The sequence below is a fragment of the Haemorhous mexicanus genome, chromosome 2 (assembly GCF_027477595.1).
Source record: "Haemorhous mexicanus isolate bHaeMex1 chromosome 2, bHaeMex1.pri, whole genome shotgun sequence".
Classification (NCBI taxonomy): Eukaryota; Metazoa; Chordata; class Aves; order Passeriformes; family Fringillidae; genus Haemorhous; species Haemorhous mexicanus.
This window is the reverse complement of record NC_082342.1, coordinates 32,183,219-32,197,622: the sequence shown is the minus strand read 5'-3', so window position 1 is coordinate 32,197,622 and position 14,404 is coordinate 32,183,219. Positions and strand designations below refer to the sequence as shown.

Here is a 14,404-nt window from a genome sequence, read left to right as displayed (position 1 = left end):
ACGTCCTGCCCAGGCGAGGCGGAGATGCTGGAGCAGGGGCCGTCCCGGCCCTTTCCGCGCCCCCCGGCGCGGGGACTCTTACTGCGGCGGGGGGCGCGGGGATCGGGCCGTTCCGCAGCGCTCCCCGCACCGCGGGACAGCGACCGGCCCGCCCGGCGAGCCAGCTTGGTCCCGGCTCCGCTGCTGCCCGGCTGCTTGCGCTCTTTCCTCCGCACCGTCCGCCGCGTCCCTCTGCCCCGGCATGCCTCCCAACCTCACCGGCTATTACCGCTTCGTCTCCCAAGAGAACATGGACAATTACCTGCGGGCTTTAGGTAACGCTCCCGTCCCCATCACGCTCCCTCCTTCCCTTTAGTTCCGTTCTGTATCTCCCAAAAGTTAAGAGTCGGAAAGGGAAAAGAGAAAGGGAATTGAGAACCTTCTGGTCCTTCTGTCTCCTACCATCACTTTTGCGCTGTGGTAGGAGAGGAAAAGAGGTACTCTGGCTGATGCTTCTTGGCTGAAAAGAGTGGAGGAGTTCTACCAGAGGAGGGGCCCAGGTCGTCCACACATCTCCCCTCTTTCTCATCCTCTAGATATCAACGTGGTCCTGAGAAAGCTGGTCTGCCTACTGAAGCCGGACAAAGAGATTATCCACACGGGAGATCACATGGTCATCCGCACCATCACCTCCCTGCGGGACTACGTTATGGATTTCGACCTGGGAGTCCAGTTTGAGGAAGACCTGGGACCTGTGGATGGACGCAAGTGCCAGGTGAGAAGTCCAAGCAGTGCAGTTTCACAAGGGACTGGGGTGTGCTAAAGAGTTCAGGGACTTGTTCAACTTTTTGACTCAATACCCAGGTGAGAAGCAAGCCCAGAGCTGGCATGCCCCTGCAGGTCCAGGAGTAAGTGGTTCTATGAGTAAATCACTCACTGCCAAGAGAATGAGCAGCGAAGAGCCAGAAACCGGTTCTCTGGGATTCAGAGGATATTATCCTCTGGAGCAAAGCCCTGAAAAGATAGAATGTCGGGCCACTTGGCAGAACTCTGTTGTTGCACTTGGAAGCCAGAGGGTCATTCACCTCCCACAAAGACCATCTGTCCCAAGGAACCACTAAAGAGACACCAGATCAGGGACTGCATTTGACATTGTGTCGGAGAGGAACAGCCAGTGTCAGCGCTGGAAACATGTATCACCCCGATCAACTTGTCTCAGGACCATGTTCCCCCTCTCCTTCCCTTTAGACAACCGTCTCCTGGGAGGGGGATCAGCTGGTGTGTGAGCAGCTCGGAGAGAAGAGGAACCGAGGCTGGAGGCACTGGTTGGAGGGGGACAAGCTGCATCTGGTGAGGAGGGATCCAGTGCAGTTTGCAAAATCCCAGTCACAGCGAGTGGGGGGGACACCACTGTGGGTGCTGTTGGCTCTGAGTTTCCTTCCCTGCAGTTTCCTTCCAGCTTCTCTCAGACTTCATCCCCGGCTCTGCGGGGGGCAGCCACCGCTTCACACAAACATCCGCCTCCAGGGTTTAAAAGTTAAACTCAAAAGTTAAGCAGCTCAACAAAGGCGACGTCCCTTCCCTGCCCTGCAGCCAGACCCGCAGGGGCTTGGGAGGGTCGGCAGTGCATCAGCGTGTGGCCTGCGAGGCTCCAGCCAGCAGCGGGAGGGCTGGCAGAACTGGGGAGAGACGGGAGGGGATCCAACCTAAACTCCTCTTTTGCCTCCCCTTTCCCAGCGCATGACTGCTGAAGACGAGGTCTGCGTCCAGGTTTTCCAGAAGGTGAAGTGAGCGCTCCCCGCAGAGATGCCCGGACGGGACCCGCGCTCCCCAGTGCGAGAAAGAATAAGAAACAAGAGCCGAGCGAGCCGAGCCGCCCCGTAGCAGCGTGTTTTCTTGAGCCTCGCCCACTGGCCAGCAGCGGCCGGGCCGGCCGGGGGTCACGGCTGCGCCGGGCCGGCGGGGAGCGGGAGGCGGGGAGCGGGATGGGCCGGGGCGGGGAGGGCACTGGGCCGCCGGCTGCGCGGAGGCTCCTTTCAGAATAAGAGCGGTCGGGGAGGAGCGGGGCGGGGGCTGCCCCGCGGCCGGCCCGGCCTCGCAGCTCCCACGCTCCTCCTGCCGCCCCCAGCGCGGCCGAACCCCGCCATGCCCTCCGGGGTTGGGGGGAGGGTCGGTGCCCGAGTGGGCAAGGATAGCTTGGGGTGCTTCTGCAACCATCACCTGCCGTCTTCTCTGGTCTTCTGGGGATGCTACATTCTTGCCGGGATTGTGGGATCATCGAATCATGGAATAGTCTGGGTTGTAAGGATGTTAAAGATCGCTTAGTTCCAGGCTTCCCCTTTCCTTCCCCCCCCCCACCCCCCCAATGGAATTCAGGAAGAATTTCTTCAGGGAAAGCATTGTCAATCATTGAAATGGACTGCCCAGGGTGGTGGTGGAATCACCATCCCCAGAGGTGTTCACAAAATGATCGGATGTGGCTCTTACTGCCATGGTGTCTTTGAAGAGGTTGATGATCAGTCAAAGGCTGGATTTTATGATCTTGGAGGTCTTTTCCAACTTAAGTGATTCTGTGATTCTGTGACATTTCACTTAGATCACGTGGCTTAAAGCCTCATCCAGCCTGACCTTGAGCACTTCCAGGGATGGGGCAGCCACTGCTTCTTGGGATCCTCAAGCAGGATGGGTAAGAAATAGAGCTTGTCCTTCAGAGTCTAGGATTCTCATGTGGGTGGTGTGAAGTGGGAGGGCTGGAGTAATCAGCCCCATGTTCCCTGCCTTCCTGAGAAGGTCCCATGGGTGAGGAAGGGTCAGGATCTCTTCATGGGGTAAGAAACCACAGCCACCTCTCTAGCCCCAGCATTCCTTCTGGCATTCTTGGTGGGGTCTCCTCACAACCATCGTAGCTCCACTGGTTCACAGCTATCTGCAGTTGGAGACCAGGGGGCAGAACCAGAGGAGGTGAGGTCCCCTGAAAAGCCAGACCCATGCCACAAAGAGAGCTGTTCTTTAATTATGATACCTGATGGGATGGGCACAAGTCCACGGGCAGCTATTCCTGAAAAATGCTTGTGGTTGCCCCTCAACAGAAGGTTGAAAGGCAGGGTACACAAAAATGTGCAACTACTGACACCACAAAGAGCCAAGATATTGGCAGATTTTTAAAATATAAGCCCTTTATTTTTTCTGCCAGCAGTCATTTAAAAATAGTGTTTGCTGGAGAGCTTCTTTTCAGGAAACTGCGAAGTTGAGTGCCATGAGAAAAGCATTACTTCAGAACATGTGTTAGGCAAAGGCTTGGGGAGCTGCAGCTGTGCCTACAGTGTCAACCTCTGACTCTTTACAGTTGTATCTGAGGACATATGAGTCACGAGCACCCTGTCAGTACCCACAATCCACAATTTGAGTGCCATAATCAAAGCCAGTGAGCAGTCAGAGCCAGGCTATCCAGCATGTCTGCTGTGTGCAGACCTCCTCAGCCCATCGCTCCTTCTACCACAGGGAACCTCTACATGACCTTTTTTGCATCGTGAAGCTGCAGAAGGCAGACAGCAGCTGGAGCTGGTTCCACTGTTGCCCTCTTTGCACTCTTCCTCAGAGCTGCTCCTGATGCCCAGCACCAAGCCCACCTCACCACGTCCAGGCTGGTGTCTTCCAGACTGTGTGATCAACAACTAATCAGCTCATTCTAGGCTCTGCACCACAAGCTGGTACAAACTCTCCTGAGCCTTCATTCTGGTTGTATGGCAGACACTATTGCCTTCAGGTGATTAGCCAGACTCTTCTGCCATCCCCATAATTTTCCTGTAAGCCGGTGAGGTGATAGGCCACAAGTAGATTGCTTCTGACTCATTGCCACCCATCATATATCCATGACAGCCTCTCTTCTTCAGGAAGCATCTGATTGGGCCAGAACCACAGATAAGAGTCATACTCACTTGATGTGTTATCCACACTAAGGATCATCATAGGGGATGATACTGCAACATATTCTAGGCCTTCGGGTAGTAACTACCAGCATTAATAATCTAGTTTTTCCTTTCATAATCATGAAAGGTGTGATGCCTAAGTCACATGGCGACTTTACCCAACAGCACTACATTGCTGAGACATGAGGCTATAGGAAGTGAGGATGCCACTGTAAAGCAGGGGAAAGTTGTGATATTGGGAGGACACAGGTGGGAGGAGGTGTGATATCGGTGAGTGGCTGGTGCTTCAGAACTGTGTACCCCTCAGGGTATTACACTTGGTTTTGCTCCTTGATTTAGAAGACACAGAAACAGGCTGCCAAGGTGCTGTTGCTGCTGCTCACCATCTCATATCAGAGGAAAGACCCACTGTTTGAGTTCTGAACCTTCTTTTGGTTTTGACCATCCTCTCCCTACCAGCCATGATTTGTCTGAAAGAGTGCTGAGCCACTGGACAGCACAGGCCTGACTGTGTGAAGGCCAAGCCCAATGACAGTGTCCCCAGGAGGCTCCAGCCAAGCCTTTGGGTAATTTGGGTAGTCAAACCAATGGGGTTGAAGGTAGAGTGCCCTGGGGAAGCAGTTCAGTGTTTATAGGTGAGCCTGGGTCTGCAGCCCTGCTGTGCTGTAGGGTAGATGGTGTAGCTCTAAGAGACCAAACAGAGGTAATTCTCTGTCCTCTTTGATTCAGGCTTGAGGATAAAGTACCCAGCTCCTTCTCTGTGGATGAGAGGATCTAGCCTGCATGCCAGAGGATATTTTCATGGTTTCTGAGACTGTAGAGCAGATTTCTTTCCAATGACTTCCTGCAAAACTCTGTATTCAAAGCAGGGTTCTTGCTCCATAACAGGATGTTGGCATCTTTGACCATGCTGAAGATCTACATGTTTTTTACTTTGCACTGATATTGTCTGTATTTATTGTCCAGACCACTTGTTAATATAGCTGAGGCCTGCAGGCAGCAAACAGGGGCTAGTTTTGGCATTCTGTGGCCCTACATATCTTCCGTGGTCATACAGGAATTCTGCCCCTGAGCAAAGATGGGCACATATGTCCTTCCAAGGAAAAACGGGGTGCCGTGTAATTTCCTGGCCCCAGCCTAACAGGAGGAAGAGGATTGCACAGAGCACCTGAAGGGCAAAGCCAGCAGTGGGAGAACTGGAGCTGGTCTGAGGGTGCAGCTGTGCTGTCCCATCCAGGAGTGTCTCTGGGATGTGTGCTAGAGGTGGGCTGCTCGGGCTGGCTGTGTCCCCTGCCAAGCACCCCTGCTTCACCAGCTGAAGAAGTCTCCTGTTATCCCAGATGATGCTTTCGGGACAGGAGATGGAAATGAAGACACGGGAGATGTGCTTTGAAAGTGTCACAGGACACTCCCAGTAAGTGCCCTCTGGATAGAAGATTGCTTGTCAAGGACACTGCAAAATAATCCACTTCCTTACAAAGGATGCCCAGGGGCGTCTGTCTGTCCGTGTTTTCCCAGGGAACACTCTTCCCACTACTTTCCAGGTGTGGTTTCTGAGTAAGAAACCACTCACAGCACAGCAGCGAGCCTGCCCAAGGGTGTTCATCATGCAGAGGACATCAGGAAGTACAGGGATAATGTTCCCTGTTTAATCTTAAATCTGATATGTGGGGCCATATGGTATTATTACAGTGGCATTAATTATGTGTTTATGTCATCTTTTTGGGGATAATAATTCAAAAATGTTTGATGAACAGGTTCTCTCGTACACTTCCATAAATATCCCAAAGATGCTTTCTTCATTCTTTTTAACACTATTTTCATCTTCATTCAACATGTTGTTGTGGCTGTGAATTACTTCCTCTGATTTCAATGCAAGACACATCCTAACCTCTCTGAAGCCACTCATAATTCCCAGGAAAAAACACTAAAATGGTGTTTTATCTCTTCACCAAAGCCTGAAAGCCAAGAAATTTTAAATTTCATAAAATTGGGGACATAAATCTATATCTTGGGGACTATGTTGTTAAAAGCCTGAAAGGGGTTTTCAAGTTGCTGTATTTTCTCATTTCCCCATTAAATAGAGGCCCTTATCTATCTATCTTGGTTCTCCTAAAAATGCTTGCAGAGGAAACATCAAGAGGGGTCCTTGAAAAGATATTTGTTCTCAGAATGCCTTTAATTCTGTAGACTTTCATTTTTCTTAATATCTTTTTAACTCAAGTGCCTGAGGCTTCTTGCTTTTCTTGCAGATGATCCCAGTTCCCACCCCCCAGAAATCTCAGAAGTGCTCTTCAGCAGGTCAGAATTGAGAAAACTTATCTTTTTTGACAGCTTCATTTCAGCTTGATTTTTCAAAGTTTGAATTAGCCTGTGAAGACTATAAATTTTCTCATCTTTCTATACCAGAAAACAGCCCGGGGGGACTTTCTAGGAGGACATTTTCGGTGGGAACAAACTCGGAACAGCTTCTGGATTGCAGACCAAGCCCTCGGAGGGATCTCAGGCAATCGTTTTCCTGCCTCCTGGGCCAGAAGAGGTCGCTCGGCTCTGATGGCCAGGCCGAGGCACCCCTGGGGCACCCCCGGCTCCGTGTTCGCGGACCGGGGCCGGGGCGCTCGGCAGCAGAGGGCAGCAGAGGCGGCGCTGGGACCGACCTGGTCCGGCGCCAGGCTGTTCGCAGTCCTGCTTTCTATTCCCCGCTCCTGCCTCCCTCGCTCCCTCCTCCTCCCCCCGTCCCGCCCGCCCCGGCTCCCCGCCGGCCGCCGCTCCGAGCTCCGCCGGGCTGCACGGGCAGGGGCGAGCGCACGGAGATGTGAGTCGGGGCTCTGGGGAGGGGGACGCGCCGGCAGAGCCTTGCGGGAGGGTGGGGGTCGTGGGGCTTAGACCTTTCCAGGGAGGAGAATAGGACAACGGGGCTAAGCTGCTGCGCTGGGCAGTGACCTTGTTCCGGAGGAACACCGAGGGCAAGGGGGGAGATGCGCAGAATGACAGAAAAAAACATGTGAGTGCCAACTTTTGGATGACAGAGAGGGAGGCATGAGTAGCTAGAGGGCTGCCCAGGAGACACTGGCAGGATTGCTCCACAGCAAATGGGAGCTTGAGATCTTCAGATCCTCGCCAAGGATCCTAAACTAGCGATAACCTGAAACAACCCGCTGGCCCTGGGTCAAGGGGGACCAAACTTCTCCTGGTTCTATAAGAATCAACCCTACAGCTTCTGGGAACATGCAGACCTTACTCAGGGAATTCACCCATGCTCCTCCACGCTGCTTCCTGGGTTAATGAATTTCTCTATAGAGGCCAGTACAGTGGCTTGCTGAAACCTTGTTAGTGCTGGTGTCTTCATTTCAGCTGCCCTTCTTGTTCCTGAGTGATCCAAGCTAGGAGCTGGTCCTGAAACTAGGCCACCTGTGTTTGCATTCCTCTGGACAGTGCACAAATCAGTTGTGAAGTCTCCCCTGATTTTGAATGGCCTAATTTTGTGCAATGTCATCATTTATTTGTCGTGTTCACAGGCATGTTCCTTGTCTCCCATGGGCCTTCCTCTTTTTCGGAGTGATTGGTTCCAGTCCAGTCCCAAGAGGTTCTCCTCTTTTTGGGGAGATCAGATCCCCCAATTATCCCAAGCCATATCCCAACGATAACATCAGCAGCTGGGATATAGAGGTTCCAAAGGGCTATGTGGTGAAACTGACCTTCAAATACTTTGACCTGGAGCCATCTGAGTCCTGCTTCTATGACTATGTTAAGGTACGTGCACAGACACCTGGGCCAAGGGGTGCCTGGCGATGGCAGCCCAGTGGCCACCACGTGCAATGGCTCTTCATCCACCAGGCCTCCTCTGATGCTTCCCACAAAGGAAAGGGAAGGAGTTAAAGATAGAAATGGGAGGAGCAAGCGCTGACAACTCATGGTTGGGTAATATCAGTGCTTGGAGCAGGCTCAGTCTTATGAGGCTACACTGATTTCACCTTAACTTTGACAGATCAAAGCAGACAAGAAGGACTTGGGCAGATATTGTGGCCGGCTTGGGTCAACCACAGGCAACCACCCGGGAAGAAAGGAGTTTGTATCTAAGGGGAGAAGGATGCACCTGGAATTTCACTCTGATTTCTCCAATGAAGACAATGGCACAGTGATTCCCTACAGGGGCTTCCTGGCGTCCTACAGAGCTGTAGGTGAGTAGGAAATACCCTCAGTGTGCAGAAGGAAAAGCCTGTGTGGCTCCAACCAATTTCCCTCCTTGCCAGGCAAGTAGAGAAGCTTCAGGCAAGGGTATGGATCTCTAAGTACTATAGAGCAAGGAGGTTTAACACTTTCTTCCCCATGCCTCTTGACCTCCTGTGTCTTCAGATCTGGATGAATGTGATCCTAACAATGCTGCTGAGAACAGTGAGAGGCCTCAGTGCCAGCACTTCTGTCACAACTATGTGGGTGGCTACTTCTGTTCTTGCCGGATTGGCTACCAGCTTCAGAGTGACCACCACTCCTGCAAAGGTAAAGAGAAATTTTAAAAGATCAGAGGGCTCCGGAGAAGGAACCCTTCATTCAGGAGGGTTGGGAGAAGTGACTTAGGAAGCAGATGTCGGGGCTGCAGAAGGCACAGCCCCACGATGTGACTGTCCTTTCTTTCTCTTCACCAGTGGAGTGCAGCAGTGAATTGTTCACAGAGGCCTCTGGGTACCTGAGCAGCCCCGAGTACCCGCAGCCCTACCCCGAATACCTCCAGTGTAACTACAGCATCCGTCTGCAGAAGGGCCTGTCCATCTCCCTCAAGTTCTTGGAACCCTTTGAGATTGATGATCACCAGCAAGTCCACTGTCCTTACGACCAGCTCAAGGTACTGAGATTAGCAAATTCTGTTCCCAATCCTGCAGCCAGACCTGGACAGGAGTCGTAGGGACACCACTATTCAGATGAGAAATATGGGATCAGCACAAGCAGAATGCCCCAGCATGAAAGACTGAGCCCCTGTCTCTCAGTGCATTTAATTACCACTGTCCTGAGGTCAGAGGCTCTGGGTCATAGGCCTCTGTGAGTGAAGGAAAAAAACATCCTTCTTCTTGTTTAATTTCCCTTTGATTTAATCTCAGGAACTGATAGCTCTGATTCCCAGATAAGGGAGAAGCAGAGCTTGTGCTAGGTCAGTCTGTTGCTCTGATCTGTCAGTGAAGGCATCAGCAAAGATGGGTCTGACAACCAGCCCTATTCACCATCACAGGCACTCTGGTAAACTTGGTCTGGGTTGAATCAGGCATACTGAGGCAGAGAGGCATGTGTGTTTCTGTTTCTATCCCTGTGATACATGTTTTCCTCATCAGATCCAAGCCCGAGGGAGAGAGATTGGTGAATTCTGTGGCAGGGAACCACCTGGCGTCATTGAAACCAACAGCAATGAGGTGGACATACTCTTCCTCACCGATGACTCAGGGTTCAGCCGTGGCTGGAAGATCCACTACACCTCAGAGAGTAAGAGATTTCTCCCCCAGAGGCTACTACAGCCTACTGACACTGTTTGCTAATCCCAGCCTAATCTGTCCCACTGTCTCACAGAAATGCGGTGCCCACAGCCTGTCCCACGGGATCAGTTTACCATCATCAGAGACCTGCAGCCCGTGTACCAATTTCAGGACTATGTTGTTGTCAGCTGCAAGACTGGGTATGAGCTGATGGAGGTGAGATCCCTTCTCCACTCCCTTCAGCCGTATTTTGTTTTGTCTTCAGTTTGTGTCTTTCACCTTCCAGTTAAACTTCCTTTGGAGATTTCACTCATGGCAGCCTCTTGTAATTTCTGTTTCTTCTTTGCTTCTCTCAGCTTTCTTCCAGTGCTTTCTCTTTTCCTAGCTCTCTTCCTTATGCAGTTCATGAAGCCCTGGTAGAAGACTAAAGACAAAATCCCAGGAAAAGTTGGTAGACAGGAACACCTCTTTGGAAGGATATGAAACCAGAAGATGAAAGCAGAAGATGCTACCTGCCTCCCTTGCCAACTTATTGCCAGGGCTGTGTAGCACCTCTGACTCATTGTGGGTTTGTAGGTGCTGGCTGCTGTGAAGAATGTGTAGCCCGTGGCAAATACAGGATAGAGGGAAGGCAGGAGGAGACAGCAACTGGAATACACTGCAGAGGGGCAAATATTGGACAGCAGTGAAAAGATGGGCACACAGAATAATATTTAAATGTGGGGATGGAATTAGAGGCTCTGTACAACCAACAGATGTTTTTCTGTCCCATGCAGGGTGACAAAAAGCTGGTGTCCTTCACGGCTGTCTGCCAGGCTGATGGCACATGGCATCAACCCATGCCCCGCTGTGAAGGTGAGTGATCTGAGAATGGGAATAACATCCCCTGCTGTGGCTTTCCTCCTCCAGGAACATGGGAAATTCAGCCTCTCTGACTCACTTAGTCCATAACCTCATGGATGTGCTGTCTGGAAGGACCTATTAAGGTCCACCATTGAGTCACATTTTTCTGCTTGCAAAAATTCAAATGTTTTACCTCCCTTACAAAAATGCCTAAAATATCACTCAAAAATTACAATGCTATTGCAACATCTAAAAGCAAAAAAACCTAATCTGGGGTCTCTTTTGGGACAACTTCTCTTTGCCCGCTGTCCTAACTGGTCCTTCACATCCTGGCCCCAGGGCCCAGACTTGCAGTCAGTCTGCCGTTGATTCATGTCTTCTTTTTTCCCCTTTGCTGTAGTTGTGAACTGTGGCAGCCCCAAAAACCTGACCAATGGTGCATTCAGCTACCTTAAGGAGCCTGCAAACAATGAGTACCAGTCGGTGATCTCATACCGGTGCAATGAGCCCTATTATCACATCGTCACCGGCACTGGCGGCGGTGAGTCCTAATCCCGCCCAGACACCACGGAAACCTGCGCCTGGAAAGCCCTCTCAAATTCACAATTAGGACTGGCTCTTCTCCCCAGGCTTGGGGCTCGTGCTTTCTTCCTGTGAAGACTCTCCAGTCTTTTCTTGATCCTGCAGCATATCTCTGGAGTCTTCTTGTCTCAGCCTATTCCCACCCTGCTTCATTCCCAGAGCCCATCACATCCCTCTTCCATGTTCTCCTTAACTTTTGTGGAAGGTCTTATTCTCTCAGCTGTAGTTGTGGTTATATTTTTTTTTTTCCTAGTGGATTTAATTATTTTCTGGTGGATTTCAATCTTTCACTGAAATTTGAGACATGGTGTCTGGGAATCACCAAAATTCACAAAACTAACTGCATCCATCCAAGTTGCTACAGAGGCAAATAAATAAACACGCACTCCACTTTAGTGCAGTGCTGTTTAGCTCTTTGGAATATTGTTCAGCTGCAGAGATATCTAAGAACTAAATAACATATTTGCAGAAAAACCTATTTTAATGCAGCACCTCAGAAAAATTAAGTCATCATTCCAAACCATTCACATGTCTTCTTTTTACACCTGAGACACTACTTGATGATGCAGGACCTTTGATTCCAGAACAGCATAAGGAGTTCGTGATTTCTTTGCCTTGGCTGCTCATTTAGCCTCCACAAGGAAAAAAAATTAATCTGAATCAGTTCCTGGATACAGTTACCAGCATAGACACACAGTTGTGCTGCGTGCTGGAGAGAGGTGACATGCTACTCAAGAGTTCTTTAAGTTGGTACTAATGCTCTATTTGATTATTCTTGCATCTGAGTTTAACTCCTTCATATAGATTCAGAGATCAGTCTCATCAGAAGAAAAATCAGGAGCAAGCAAATATTAGCTGCAGCCAAATTCTGATGGGGTGTCATCCTAATTTAATCAATTTTGAAAGAGAACACAAACACTTTCTTAGAAGCATTTACTTCAGTGTTAAGACAAATTGTACAAAAATTATTTTTAGTAACCAGCACAAACTTTCTAAGAAAAGCAAGAGTGTTGGAGGTAATGGAGTTTGTGTTGAGAGGTGACATGTGAAGTTTAGCTGACCTGCAACTTAGGCTCAGAAATAGATACTTATCATGTACAGTAACTGACTCATCTGGTTCCCCTTTCTGGGACAAACCACCTTGTCCTACTCTCTGCAAACTACTGACACCAGAAGTTTGAATCTAAAATCCATGCTTTTACTACTTCTCTCTCTTCTTTGGGCTAAATAAGGTCAAACAGTACTCTGTTCACCTGTGGACTCTATGAAGATAAGACTTCACACAAATGGCCCTTCAACATTTTCTTCTACAATGCCTGAGCTTTACTGCTCCCCTGGAACTGAGGTGCTTCAAGATGTACAGACAGAAACATTGCACACCCTACCACAGGCAGTTTTTCCCAGGAAAGAGTGCTTTGGGTTGGAAGGGCTGAGGAACCTCTTGAAAATTATTCTATTCTATTCTATTCTATTCTATTCTATTCTATTCTATTCTATTCTATTCTATTCTATTCTATCCTATCCTATCCTATCCTATCCTATCCTATCCTATTCTATTCTATTCTATTCTATTCTATTCTATTCTATTCTCACCCCATGCCTGCAGGCCTGGATCTCATTCCCTTCCCTCTCATCCTACAGAAAGATTCACCTGTTCTTCTGAGGGAACCTGGCTGGATCAAGATGGCCAGAAGAGAATTCCATCCTGCTTGCCAGGTCAGTAAAAACTCTGACTTTGTCTGGTATTTTCTAACTCATGCTTACAATCAGTACAAAACTGGGACAACATGCCGGGAGGGGGGTGAGGATAGTGGTGTCTGTGAGGGAAAAGGTAAAACTGTCCAGAAAGCCAAAATAAAGTGAAATCAAACAGTGATGGTGAGGAAAGAGAGAGAAAAGCCAGGACAACAGAGGGTAGGTGTCATGTTCTTGTGTTTCTCCACAGTGTGTGGGAAGCCAGTCCATCCCGTTGTTGAAGTCCAGCGGATCTTGGGTGGCAAATCAGCAGGGAGAGGCAATTTTCCTTGGCAGGCTCTGACCGGCATCAATGGACGAGGGGGTGGTGCCCTCCTGGGCGATCGCTGGATCCTGACTGCTGCCCACACCATCTTCCCCAAAGGAGGAGTACAGAATAATGTGAGCCTGGAGCAGCTGGCAGATGAGGCTGACATTTTCCTCGGCCACACCAATGTAGACGAGCTCCACAAGATGGGTAACCACCCTGTCCGTAGGATCTTTGTCCACCCGGATTTCAACCCTAAAGATGAGCACAACTTCAACGGGGACATAGCCCTGCTGGAGCTGAAAAACCCAGTAACTCTGGGCCCTACACGGCTGCCCATCTGTCTCCCAGATGCCACCAACACCTCGTTCTACACACACGGGCACATGGGCTACGTGAGCGGCTTTGGTGTGGATAAAAACCGCATCTCGAGCAATTTGAAGTACGTGAGCCTACCAGCAGTGGCCCAAGAGAAGTGTCAGAGTTGGCTAGACAGTAATAACAACGGTATCCCTATGGTTTTCTCTGAGAACATGTTCTGTGCTGGCTTCCTCGAAGGGAAGAAGGATACCTGCCAGGGGGATAGTGGGAGCGTCTTCACGGTGCTAGACAGGGAAAGTGGTCGCTGGGTGGCTACCGGCATAGTTTCATGGGGAATCGGCTGTGGCACGGGCTACGGCTTCTACACCAAGATCCTCAACTATCTGGACTGGATCAATGGGATAGTAAAGGAGGACAGGCCCTAGGTATTGCTGTCCTACTACCTGAAGCACCACTAGCATATCGATTTCCAGACACAGCAAATCATAGCCAAAGCTTTTCATGATGTCCCAAAGCCTTTTCAAACACACAAAGCATGTAACCTTCATCATGAGCGCTTCTGGAAGCTGCCATGCTGTCTCATTGTACCATTGGCAGCTTGGGAGACGCCTTTGTGGATGTCCTGGTTCATACAAATCTTATAACCAGATGAAGCCTTAATTGTCTCAGGAAATCTCATGACAGCAAACATGTTAAGTTTGAAATGCTGATATCATGAGACTACTGCAGTCTACTTTTGTACTCTCTTTTGTGGGAAGCTGGCAGGGGAGAAGACTTCCCAGAAGGATGGGGTGGTTTCTGCTGAGTACAGTGTGCATAAGCCCATTGGCATCAGTGAGAGTCTATTAATATTAAAATACTTGCTGGATAAACCAGGTGTTTTACTTTTTTTTTTTGTCTATGTTTTTAACAGCAACTGAATACTTCTCAGCACTGAAAGCAACTTTTGTGTAAGATTGACCCGGACTTTTGGACTTTGTATAGGGATTGCTTTACCTACCACTAAAGTGTTTCTGGTTCTGCAATGTCATTTGCCAGCTGCTTATCTGTCCCAAAACTATCATTAGATTGCCCAGCCTGAAACCCCAGGTGGCTTCAAGGGAGGCAAAAATAACTTGCCTGTGTGATGCCACATTCCAAAAACAGGGAAGGCAACAACCAATCTCATGGAGAAGGGAGCTCAGGAAACTTTACTGATCAGAAGCTGAGGATGGATTTTTTTTATACTATATGAAATTAAGCCTTAACTGCAGGACAGCAGCTCAAAAATGATGCTGTCTCAGAGA

The 14,404-nt window shown here is 49.7% G+C and overlaps 2 protein-coding genes across 4 annotated transcripts; both read left to right on the top strand.

Annotated features, from left to right (window-relative positions):
- Positions 1–92: 92 nt before the first annotated feature.
- On the top strand, positions 93–1,851 carry RBP5 (retinol binding protein 5). 2 transcript variants are annotated; one of them, XM_059838246.1, is made up of 4 exons: positions 93–314; positions 576–754; positions 1,228–1,329; positions 1,717–1,851. In XM_059838246.1, exons 1-4 carry the CDS (start codon positions 242–244, stop codon positions 1,768–1,770), a joined length of 408 nt encoding a protein of 135 aa, XP_059694229.1. In that variant the 5' UTR covers positions 93–241; the 3' UTR covers positions 1,771–1,851. The 2 variants fall into 2 exon arrangements, with proteins under 2 accessions (XP_059694229.1, XP_059694230.1); XM_059838247.1 differs by lacking the exon at positions 1,228–1,329.
- A 3,382-nt stretch (positions 1,852–5,233) lies between these two features.
- Positions 5,234–13,990, top strand: C1R (complement C1r). Of its 2 annotated transcripts, XM_059838239.1 has the most exons (12): positions 6,146–6,209; positions 6,318–6,723; positions 7,427–7,661; positions 7,897–8,089; positions 8,265–8,408; positions 8,555–8,751; positions 9,233–9,380; positions 9,465–9,586; positions 10,147–10,225; positions 10,614–10,754; positions 12,437–12,511; positions 12,741–13,990. In XM_059838239.1, the coding sequence occupies exons 1-12, from the start codon at positions 6,161–6,163 to the stop codon at positions 13,541–13,543; spliced, it is 2,592 nt and encodes an 863-aa protein (XP_059694222.1). In that variant the 5' UTR covers positions 6,146–6,160; the 3' UTR covers positions 13,544–13,990. The 2 variants fall into 2 exon arrangements, with proteins under 2 accessions (XP_059694223.1, XP_059694222.1); XM_059838240.1 differs by lacking the exons at positions 6,146–6,209; positions 6,318–6,723 and adding an exon at positions 5,234–5,322.
- Positions 13,991–14,404: the final 414 nt, after the last annotated feature.